The 12,475-nt window shown below is 34.9% G+C and overlaps 1 protein-coding gene across 4 annotated transcripts in view; it reads left to right on the top strand.

Annotated features, from left to right (window-relative positions):
* Positions 1-8,047, top strand: part of MDFIC (MyoD family inhibitor domain containing) — a 52,274-nt gene extending 44,227 nt beyond the window's left edge. For all 4 annotated transcript variants that reach the window (XM_057390492.1, XM_057390490.1, XM_057390491.1 and 1 more), the window contains exon 5: positions 5,467-8,047. In XM_057390492.1, coding sequence (XP_057246475.1) covers positions 5,467-5,714 — 248 coding nt within the window. In that variant the 3' untranslated portion in view covers positions 5,715-8,047. The remainder of the gene's footprint in view (positions 1-5,466) is intronic.
* The last annotated feature ends 4,428 nt before the right edge of the window (positions 8,048-12,475 follow it).

The following is a 12,475-nucleotide window of genomic DNA, read 5'->3' as shown; positions in this document are numbered from 1 at the left end:
GTGCTGTGTGCTCATTCTGGCCGCTGCCAGCCTGCACTGCCCGACTGTGGGACGCCTGTATCACCTGCTGAGGCTTCTGTTCAGGGCTCTGCAGGGGCCCGCAGTAAACCCCTGCTGAAGACCTCAGCTGTCACTTTGATTGTGGGTTTGCCCTTTTTGATTCTCTCTGTGAGATGGCAGAGTGCCTGGAGATTTGTTTTGAGTTGTCTGAACTTGGTGAATGTAGTTAGTAAGAACCTGACCAAGGTCACCATCCTGTAAGTGAGCTTATTTACCACTGCAGACATGAAAAACTTCTATCATATGTGACCTGCCTGCTTGGTGTGAAAGCTTTTTGAGTCAGTTTGTGATGGGTTAGTGTCAAACATTACAAAAGCAGGACATTCAGCCTTCACATGCATTTCTCTGTACATTTTTCAGTTCACCTTCTGCATTTCCTGCACAGTTTTGATGGTCGATCATTCTCTAAAAAATTTTTTCTTAAGTATGCTTTTCATAAAAATGGAGAGAAGATGATACAAGGGAGATTAAAATAAATATATATTTCAGTATTTGAAAGGAATTGGATACCATGGTAATATCCATAAGCATAGACTTTAGAAGTAATAAGTGGTATGCACATGCAGATGTTTAAAGACATGAACAAACATTAAAATAGTTTTATTGTTGTTATTGTTTAWTTTTCTTTAATAAGCATAACTGTTACAACTCGGGTAAATTATAACTGGGGCCTTCTGGGCTTTGAATAACAGTGTGTAAACAGTTTGAGGGGATCTTAGCCTATCTCTTGTCTGAATAGTCTGTGGTAACATTTAGAACCCAGTTAAAGTAGATATTACATGTACTGTATACACTGTTCGGTTAAATCAGCACAAAGTAGTGGGATGGGTGTGTATGATATAAAGCAGCAAAACCTTGACTGTGTTGGTTGGGTTCTGTTTGCCTTGGCATCGTTTAATAGTTTTGATGAAGTTCCCTAATTAAATCTGTGCCTTTTGGGGACATGCCAAAGGATTAAGGAAACACCTGGTTTTAAAAAATGTCATATGGGATGACCCTTTTAACTTGAAGTCTAACTTTAATCCTAGACAAAATGAAAGAATAATTGAAGATAAGCTTGAGTATCTGAAAACTCATCTTTTTTCCCCAAATGTGAGTTGGTCTAGCACTACCTACAGAGSAAGACTCTTGTAATTTGTGCCACTTAGCATAGATTGTGGGAGCTTGGATCTAGTCAACAAATGCGATACAGTGCTTTGATGAAATCAGAATCATTTGATAAATGAACTAAGGTATATATACTGGTTTGGCTTTTTTTTTTTTTTTCTTTTAAACTATGCCTCTTGTCAGTGTTCACTCTTCCCACCCTCACTTTTGTATAGGGCCAATCCATAGTGAAGAATTTCTCTATTAAAAAGAAGTGTAATATAAGAATAAGAATAAGAATATTCTTATTCTTATAAGAATATAAAAATTCCACTGAAAAACAGTGGAAATTTGGGACTGGTGTGGTGTAGTGTAGAAGTCCTAAGAAAAAGTTTATCTTCATTAATCATTTACCTGTGTGATGAGACTTAAGTGCTTCTACAGAGAGGGAAATTAGTTTAATGAAAACTTTAACCTCRGGAAAATTGGGAGTTAACTTACTATCATCATGAATGTCAAAGCTGATGGAGTTTCATCCACAATAAAGATGTGCCCCTAATTCTCGATTGCATTAATATAGCCAATGGGAGAAGAAGAATGAGAACTTTTAATTCTCAGACAAAAACAAACAAACAAGAGCATAAAGAAACAGATAATTTTAAGCTAGCACCAGTGTCAAAACTKGTATTAGTTATTAGAAAAGATTAAAATATACTCAAAGTTTCCAGAAGACACATTGTCAGAGTTTAAAATCACCAAGTTTAAAAATACATAAATTATGTTTGTTCTAGTTGGATTAAAGTATTCCACTCCTCAGCCATCTGGAAAAAAATAATAGGATTTTGACGGATTGAAGTTAAAGAGTGGAAGTTAAGTATAGTCTTTATTCTTAATGTACTAAAAAGTTTTGAAATTTAGAATAATATGTAAATTTTATATGTAAATAATATGTGTAAATAAAATAATATGTAACTTTAAAATAGTTTTATTGGTTTATAAGCAGGAAGAAATTATTGGAGTGTCATGTGCAAGCAATTAAATATATTGTAGTGGTCTCCAACATGGTAATGAAAAACCTGTGGTCATCTCTTTTGGAGCGAACTTTGTAGAACACTTTCATGGCTGCATTGCGCTGATTGTTTACAGCAGTCAAAGGAAGTGGGTTTTAGTTATGTAACATTTTCTGTGGAACAGACAGGCTGCTGTAGGAATATAGATACTAGAGAAGGATGAGTTTTGTGTGGCAGGTTGGTTTGTTATTACTGCAGAAACACAGTGTAACTGTATCCTTTTCCTATAATTTCATTTRTATATAAGAAGCCAAGAAATAGGGCTCATATGTGGAAGTAATTATTCTTCCACCTGTTTTATCCAATTGYGTTACAGCCTTAGAGTCATGATTCTGAATTCAGTAAGTTAGGTAAGACTAGGTAACAGCATGCTTTGTCATGTGTTAAATAATTGCTACCTGGATAGCTATTAAAAGTCAATAACATGAAGAACATAAAAGCATGATTATTTCAGGTTTGTCCTTGAGATGTGGATCAAAGTTTATGTTCATTGTACAAATGAGTCATTGCGAGAATGAAGAGAGCACTAAAGGACATCTCTACTTTACATTAATCGTTTGTGGAGATTAAGTAAAATTGTTACATAAATGTTTTCTGTATTGAATATTAGTTTTCCATTTGGGGAGAAGAAAATAAAAATAAAGGGTAGGTAAATAAATCCTTTTAGTGTTTAGTTGGTGAAGATGAGATGGAAAAAAAGACCCTCTACAGAGTTTCTGTAATAATACAAATGGCCAAAATGTCTTACAGTGTCTTGGACCATTTTTGATGATAGTTTTTACCTTTGAAATAGCTTTATTTGAATCAACACGGCTTCTTCTTGWAAGTCGTGATTTGGTGGATTTTTTAGATTAGGGGGAAAAAGTTCTTTTGAGRGTCCAAAAAATGCTTTCTGAGTTCAGTCCCTGTTTTAAACTGTGAACTCTGTCCTTCAACCATCAATAAAAATGCATTGTAATGTCTGTGAATGAGTATGTCACTCTCTGCAATTTTACATATCCGTGCATGAAGCAGGCAAGATTTTTTTGATCATCTTATTTATGATACCTATACACACAAAGTTTTATTATGGTGTACTAAAAAATATTTGCAGGACAGTATTTGTTGTTGTATTATCTGCTTCAAGCTGTATTTTAAAGATGCAATATACTAAAATCTTAGTTCCTCAAATATGAAGGTTTCTGAGATTGAAGTCTTGGCTTCTTTATCTTTTTCCTTCATATTAAAAGAAAATCTGAAAGAAGATTTTACCTGAGCGTATTTAACACCATCTCCATGACAACCAGCTAATTAATCGCTATCAGTCTGGCTTTGGTCCTCTTCAGTGAACTGATACTCCCCAGCTTTTTTTTCACATATCTTCTGTGTTTTCTGTGAAGGTCATTTATTTAGAGACATTATATCTTTAGGAAAAGAAGCCTGTTAATACAAGAAACAGCTTTCTTAGAGCACCTTAAATCTACTTGTGGTTTCCTCTTTTGCTTCTGCACAGTAGCAGGGATATTTTAAGGTTAGGGTTTGGGGTTTTTTCCCCTTCTTGCTTTTTCTGATATTTCTGTTTTTTTCCTTTTGGGCATAAGAGTTCAGTAGTACATTGTGACTGTGGTCATATTGYAATACAGGATTGTCCAAGTTAAGTTTGTATCTTCATAGTGTAGTAAGTAGGAGTGGGCTAAGAGTTCAGGTAGTTCCTTTGTTTCGTGGGACAGATTTGGCTGGTCTGACCCTCTGTTGCTCCTTTGCTGTAAGTATTAATGCTTGCTTGAGTAAGTCATTGCTACACTATCCTGTAGTCAGAGTTTCTGCAATGCTAGAGGTATTTGGAATCAATCAAGATACTTGCCATGCCTACTGCATAATTTTTTTACATTTAGAAATTTGTTTATAAATGTATTTTATTTGTAAATGTTTATAAGTGTTTATAAATGTATTTGTTTACATTTATAAATTTGTATTACTGTTGGCAGTAATTGCAAATTTTCTCCTATAACAACAGTCTTCAGCTTGTGAACTGTAAGAACATAATGCCCATAGAACATAATGTCTGTAGGTGATCAGACCAATTGTCCATATAGCTTAATATCCTGTCATTCCTAACAGCCTCTCAGGGAGGATACTTGTGATAGAYTGTAGGGACAGGGAAAGGCTGAGACTATGCAGGATATTTTCCCCAGAACRTTCTCCTAATCTTCACCAGTCTGTTTCTGAAGAGTTCAAAGCTTGCAAGCAGTAAAAAGAAGGAAAGCAGAGGTTAGGAAAGAAAATTATATCTCCATCCTGAATACTTACTGTATTTTTTAAGTTTTCATTTTATTTCTGAATGACTGTTCACTGCCTTTTACAAATTGAATATGTTGGTATGTATGAATTTATACCTATTATGTACAGTTGAGTATATCCCTCAGTCCTGCAGTCTCCTTTTCACTGGCACATGTTTGTGGGACACCTTAATTTTTGCATGGTAGTTTGTGGGACACCTTAATTTTGTCATGTAATTTAGTAGTACTTCTAAAAATTGGATATTGATGTTCAGGTGTAGTTATGAACTCTCTTGAAGATTGATGCAGTACATTAAAAGGATTGCCATTAGATAGGCATAGGAAAGCAATAGGAAAATCTGTGTTTTGACTGAATATTTTACATATTGCTGAAAGCAAGAAGTGCATAYATTATGCTGTTATGGTGGTTTTAAGGTGCACATAAAACACTAAAGAAAGCAACAATGTTGAGGCAACTCTTATTTTTCTTTATGAGTATCAAGCCAACAAAACAGATTCAGAAGAATGAGATGAACTGAGAAGGGCTGGAAATAGTTTTAGGTAGTTTCCCTCATTAGCTGTTTTTTAAATTTTTTTTTAAAGTTCAGTTATATAGAATTAATAAATGAAGATAATAGAATGATCTTTTACATAATAAATGAAAGGGAAGAATGATCTAAGCAGATCTGAGCAGTTTAATACATGTGATTTGCATGAAGAGAAGTGATGACAGGAAACTTGAACTGAGTTGGAGATGAGTTAAGTTGTAGAAGTGACCATGAAGATGGGAAACATGTTTTTTGTGGTAGATTATGTCTACTCTGAACCATTTTCATTCAGCTACTTATTTGACATTGTGACATATCTGAGTTTAGAATTACACACTAATGATTTTCTCTTTTTTTCTTTTTTTTCTTTTTTTTTGTTTGTTTTGTTTTGTTTTGTTTTGTTTTGTTTGTTCATGATGTGCCACTGAACTATTTCATATGAAGATTGCTGTGTTCACTGTATCCTGGCTTGCTTGTTCTGTGAATTTCTCACCCTCTGTAACATTGTTCTGGGACAAGCATCCTGTGGCATCTGCCCTTCAGAAGCCTGCTGCTGTTGCTGTGGGGACGAGATGGGGGATGACTGTAACTGCCCATGTGATATGGATTGTGGCATAATGGACGCATGTTGTGAGTCTTCAGATTGCTTGGAGATCTGCATGGAATGCTGTGGGATCTGCTTCCCATCATGAAATATTTATCCCTCTCTATTTTATTCTCTATAAAACTGGAGTGCTTTTCTTTAAATACATTTGAAGAAAGACAAGGTAAGATTTTCACACTTGCACTGTTAATTCCCTTTATATAAATATTTTTTTAAAAGCAATCCTCAAATCTGTATTCTAACACGAATTGTATAGTTTTGTATGTGAAACTAAAGCTACATTCCAGCTTCCTTTTGGCTTTGCAAATGGAAGAGTTTATTGAAACTGAATTATAGGCCTGGTAGGCCATATGAAGGCAAAGTTGCCATTTGAATCAAGTGATAGATTTTGGTCAGAATACAGGCTGCAAAGCAAAGCCTTAAATATTTGCCTTTACCTACTATAATGTTTAAACACTCAAGTGCCTCAAGTGCATAACATGCTTTTGCAGGCATTCTGAAAACCAAAATCTCTTTATATCTTTCTCTTTGAGTTGAAAGCAACTTTGCTCTATTGTTTTAAACTTTATTCAAAAGCCAGCATCAGAAACCTGCTGTTGGGTTTGCTACAGTGATCATGTTGGCAATTGTCTTTTGTTTTCAATATCTCATTGATTAGAATGCAATTGCTGGTATTTTCCATTGCTGAGATTATCTGACAAACTAGTCAAATGTRAGTTTTGCCCTGGACTAGAAGAGTACCAGCATTTCTTTGTTATCAATCAAGAAAGAATAGAGAACTTACCATTTTACTTCAGAGCTATTATTACTTGAAATGCCTCTTTTTTGAAACAGACTTTGGAAATCTTTGGTGTAGACATGAAATATATCCTTAGAGTAACAAACTAGTAGACTAACAAATCTTCAAAATTTGGCTATGCGAGGAAAATTATTAGAAGTAAAGAATCTAAATCTGTACATTAAGTGATCTGGTCAGTGTTTGTGGCTTTAGAGCCAGTGTCRCATAACTTAGTATTTATTTCTTTGCTGTGTGAGAAAGATCTACAGAGGGAGGCAGAATTTAAACAGGGTATAAAAACCAAATYAAAACTGACTTGATCAAGGAATTCTGCCATTAAATGCAAAAAGCAAGTGAAAAAATGTTTATTCTCAGATACTTTTAAAATATTTTTTAAAGTTTTTGTTTTAAAAAAGATGTTAAAATATATGATATGCTTTAAAATAAAAGGATTGGGATTTAAAATGTTTGAAAAATATAGTTAGGATCTGTTGGACCCAGCTGTTATGCCATTAAGGCTTTCCAAGAAATATCTCTTTTGTAATTGTAATTGTGGAACACATTAAGAGATTTATGGCATTCCCAGATTTAGGGAATCAAAGTACCCATTTTCTTTACCATCTTTTAATTTCTCCTCTCTATGTCTGTAGCTCAAGAACTTTTCTGTGTAAACCACCTACCCATCTTGATCTCACATACTTAAACTTTCCTATTTACACTCCRGATGTCCCATTTATAGGCTGTAGATTTGTAGATCTCCTAAATTCAGTCCTTGTTACAAGAGTCATTAATAGCCAGTAGCATATGTGTGTTGAGTGAATTGGCCATAAATGTCTCTTTCTACTATAGTGAATTCAGTTAATGCAAATGTGACAAGCTAAAAATCACAGGAGTGTGAAGCTAAGTCAACAAATGGTCTGATACTAACCAAAGCTTCTTCTTGTGAACACTGACTGGTAGTGCCTACTACTGCAAGTTATCACTGAAGCCAAATCTCAACTATACTAGGGAGCTGGGAAGTGTTATATTTTGCCTTAATGTATGTAGTGTTGTGGTGTGTTCTGATGCAATGCAGATTCACCCTCAGAGGCTTTCCTGATCTGGTTTTTGATAGTTGCTACAAGTATTATTTCTTATTATGGTTTGGAGTTTTTTTGGGGTTTTTTTTTTCCATATATTGGGCCATATTCTGMTCTGTATTGCATTTCCATTCATGTCAGAATTTTCCATTGGTTAAATTCCAGTTAGAGAGCATAAAAATATTATGGTAATAGGCAGGCTAATAAGGAATCATGTAGTTAAATTGATAAATTCCCAGTGCTCAGAATCAGGCCCATGGGGCTCAATTATGACTCCTAAAAGGCTGAACCACATTGGGATGGGGGAAGAGGTGCCTTGGTTGAGTGGCATTGCCTGGAGGCATTTTGTCTTTGTAAGGCATGATGCCTCTGGGGAAATTGGGGCATCACAGTGAGCATTGGGACTCAATGCACCTTGGAAAAAGTCTAGACAGTGCTTTGTCCATTGTATGTCTATGGTTGACACMGTGGTTGTGGGAACATGTTCTCTGGGGCTAGACGGCACCATGAACTGTCTTCCCTCATGTCCTTCTGGTCACAGAGAGGTGAATTATGGCTGTTTCTTGTCTGATTGTGCTTTTGGGACAGAGAAGAAGACTTCTTGTCCTGCCCCAATATCCATGCCCTGCTGGAGCAGTTCCATTTCAGTCTTTGGAAAATTGGACATTTGTATATCATGCTATTAGTGAATGCTAGGTCTTACTAAAAATTACTTTTACTGCAGATTAATATGGTTTGAAAAAATAAATAAAATACCAATCTAGGGAGTACTTCTCCTGTGTAAAAGTTATCTATACAGTTTGCCCTGCACAAGCCCTTGTTTCTACTTACTGGAACTCAGTGGGTTTTTGTTATATTAAAATTATGAAAACCTCAGAAAAGTATTTACTATTAAGCATTCACTTTTTTACTGTTAAAATACAAACAATATATGAGAACTTGGTTCATGCATATGTGTATGTAGTCTTTCTCAAACATATGGACACACACACACAGATTTGTTCTTTTCCCAATTCATTTGTGAAATACCAGAAAGTAGAAACAGTGTCATTAAACCTCATAGTGATTAGAAGTATCAAAGTATTACAGACAATTGAAAAAATTAAAGATTGTTTATTTTGTTTGACATTTAAATGTAATCTGCTACTGTTTGTCATAGTGATATTAGCACTTTTGAAAAATGTATCTTTGTAGCAGAGGATATTAGCATGTAGTTTAAGGAATTCCTTTTCTATATTTATATTCTTAAATTGTGTTTTGTAATTTTCACTCTATAAACAATCTTGTAAGCACCTTGTGTAATGAAAACAAGCAGAATTAGAAGTCAAATGTGAAMATAGAGTTTAAATRAAATGAAAACATTAGAATTKTACTGTTTCTTTTATAATAATTCTTGTGAACTTGTACAGTGTTTCAGTTTATAGTTCTGCAAACTGGCCCATTTGAAAAACATGCTGTTTGTATTTTATATCAATTGGAYGTGCTACTTGCAAACACTATTTTGAAATAAAGATCTTTATTTTGAAGCTCCGGGATATCATCTTCTTCTAGTCTTGTCTTGTTACTCTGAAGAATAATTTCATGTGTTTTTTGTGGTTTTTTTTTCTTCTGCATTAACACTCTTTTAAGGTGTTGGCCTTTGGGTGATTTGCACAGAGGATGAACCAGTCTACAAGTTGTCTCACAGGTGGAGTTAAGCCAAATTGGGTACTTGAAGCTATGCTATCATGAACCTCCAGCAGTAAAAAAGTTTGTCTTTAGGAGGGAAAATTAATTCCCTTGTGAAGTTGGGTTAATTAGGTRAAATTCCAGTAATGATTAAATTTTGTCAAAATGAAAATTATTGTAATACATCCACAACAAGTCTTTGGCTTACTTAAAACAAGCTGAACCAAGATTGTAATCGTCTCTTAGGATTCACAGTATTCCTTTTTCATGTTGCTCTAAGCTGAGYGTGAACATCCTTGTGCTACTTTAAAACAGCAGAAACTGCATGTCTGCAGTCTTCATACACTTTTTTTTCTACTTCTGTACACCTGTAGAGGGTAAAAAAAAATGTGTCTCTGGCCATTACATAGGAAAGTTGATGAAGCTGGCAGAAATTGTGTTTCAGTGCATATCATGAAGCCTTGCATTGAGACCGTGTGCCAAAATCTTTAGTAAAAGAACGGATAAACACACAAAGACCCCCATTTGAGACTTACTTTAGTTGGTTTTGCCAGTATCCATAATACATAATGTTGCTAGAAAGAGTATGATTTTTTTTCTCCTGTGAATAAGGATCAGGAACATTCAGGAGCTTTTGGATTGAATAATGACTCTATTTCAGMTATAGTCCTCATGTTAAGGTATGTTGTTGGCTTTAATTAATTMCTGTTTTTATAATACTCTAAATGAGAAACTTTTCTGAGCTCTTCACACATTCAGGCTTTTTTCAAATTATCTTAATGGTTGCAGTATTTGATGTRTGTTCTTGGAGAGCAATGCCAATTGTATTGATGTATCTCCATGATGAAGCTTTTATTGTCTCCAGTGTTGTAACTTTGTAAAAGGCAACAGATCATAGAATGAATCATATATCTGAAATCTTACTCTTGGACCCAAAACGAAGTTAAACATTAGAGTGTCTTGACTTAATCTTTAATTGAGTGCATATACCGTGTACTGGTGGTGGTGACAGTGGTAGCTCCAGAATCCTACAGACATCAATCTTACTTTTTTCTTTACCTCCCAAACCTTTTGCCAGTTCTTTGCACTTCGAAAGAGAGCAAGGAGATCTTAATGCAATTTTAACATTGAAAGAAGTTCAGTAAAATTAAGGCTCTTCACTCATGTCCAAGATGCACRTGTTGAGTGTGCTCAGTGCACTTGAATGTGAATTTGATTGCTTATACAAAATGAGCCTTCTCTTAAACACTTGCTTACGCCAGTTGCAAGTGATTTGGTGCTAGCGTCATAAAAAGATGGGTTTTCTCTCCTTTAGAAATCTTGGCTATGATGGGCTATTTCTGCTAGAGTTGGAAAGTGAACGTTCTCTGAATTACCATTCTGCAAAAACAGGCAGATGTTGAATTTGATTAGATAATCTCTTTATGCTTTTAATCATGGGCTGGTTTGGGTTGGCAGGAACCTTAAGTATCATGTGGTTGCTACCCTCTTGCCATGGGCAGGGACAGCTTCAGCTACATCAGGTTTCTCAGAGCCCCATCCAGCCTGGCTTTGAACTCTTCCAGGGATGGAGCATCCACAACTTCTCTGGATAACATGTTCCAATGCCTTATCACCCTCACACTGGGAATTGCTTCCCAATACCTTATCTAARCCTTCTGTCTTTCAGCCTAAAGCCATTCTTCCTTGTCCTGTCACTACATGGCCATGTAAATAGTCTCTCTCCATTTTCTTTTTAGGCTTCCTTCAAGTAACTGGACGGCTGCAGTKAGGCCACCCCAAAGTCTTTTTTTCAGGCTGAACAATTCCCATTCTCTTATCAGKTCACCACACTTAATAAAACACTGCATACAATGCTGTTTGCTTATTTTATGTATGCATATTATAGTAATTGTTAGTACATTACCATCCAGTGCTCATAAAAATGGAATGTAAGATGAAAGATTGTATAATACCTTTTATACATTTAATAGTACCTTCCTGATTTTTATTCTGGTATGCGTATGCTATTTTAACTGACAAAATACTCCACTATAATTGGAGCTCTTTATATCATCTCTGTAGGATATGTAATTGGTGCCCAAGCACTACACAATTCCTCTTCAATCAGTGATGTGGGATTCAGAAATTTGTCTAATCTCCAAGTTGTGCAAAGTGACCACACTGTGAATATGCTGTACTCCAATACGTTTCATGTTACAATTCTACTTTTTTAGGCACCAGATCCTCACTGCCTACCATTGTTTCCTTAGCTTTGTTGCAAGGTAGTATATTTGGTTTTGTTTTGCTTTTAAATTTTGGTTCAAAGGGAATTGAAAGGACCTTCATTATGGAGATCTGGGACAATACCAAGATATATGTTGCATTGTAAGTTATTTCTCCATCTTTTCCATTATGTTCTCTGCCAAATACAACTTCTAATCAGAGACTTGTAAAAGTGATGTCTACTGGCAATCTTCAAAATAATTCTGCTTACAAGAATAAGACTAGCACATTAGTTTCAAATTAACACTTTTTTGCAGTAGCATATATGTGTATGCTATTTTTATATATATGTATACATATATATATATATATATGCTAGTTTTTTGATTCTGAGCTACGTTCAGTTACTGAGTACTAATAGAACAATCTGAGAAGAATAAAGGTGTTGAACAACATGGATTTCCCTTCCTCCCTAGGAAATGTAGCTTCATTTGTCTGTTTCTTCATGTGAGGAGGAGACACCTTGATTACATATTTAATGTAGACTAACAGCAGTGGTTTAGAATCCACAATAACTTCAAGGTCATTAGAAGTAGCGTGTGAAGGATAAACTGCTGTCCCTGCCTYAGCAATCAGCTTTGCAGCTACCAAGCTTTCATGGGGTTAAGTTTAAGAAAATTAAGGTATCCATGACTGAAATTTTATTTTCACTCTTGTTTCTTCACAARGAGTAATTAGACATATTTACACAATTAAATTTTAGTAAACTATTATGTCAGCTTAACTGTAACACAYATTCTGGTTAAAGTACATTAAACAGCAATCCAGAAGTAATTTAGCTGCAGAAGGCATTATTTTCTATCTAATTATTTGCAAATTAATGAATAAAATTAAATTCCAATCACTGAAAAAATGAAGCAATGGTGAGAATCAGAACTACAGATTAGTTAAAGCTATGCAATGCATAACAGAATTAAAGCCGCCTTTTATTCAAATTCAATGCTTAAAAAAGAACAAATCCATCATCTTGAAATTTGACTTGTAGCTTGACATTAAAAATAATATGAGTGGAATTTTCAGTGGGGTAAGCACAAAACTAGTTCAAGTAGTGTCACTCTC

The sequence above is a fragment of the Malurus melanocephalus genome, unplaced genomic scaffold, assembly GCF_030028575.1.
Source record: "Malurus melanocephalus ecotype Western Australia unplaced genomic scaffold, MMel_1.1 scaffold_27, whole genome shotgun sequence".
NCBI lineage: Eukaryota > Metazoa > Chordata > Aves > Passeriformes > Maluridae > Malurus > Malurus melanocephalus.
This window is presented reverse-complemented; position numbering and strand designations above follow the sequence as displayed.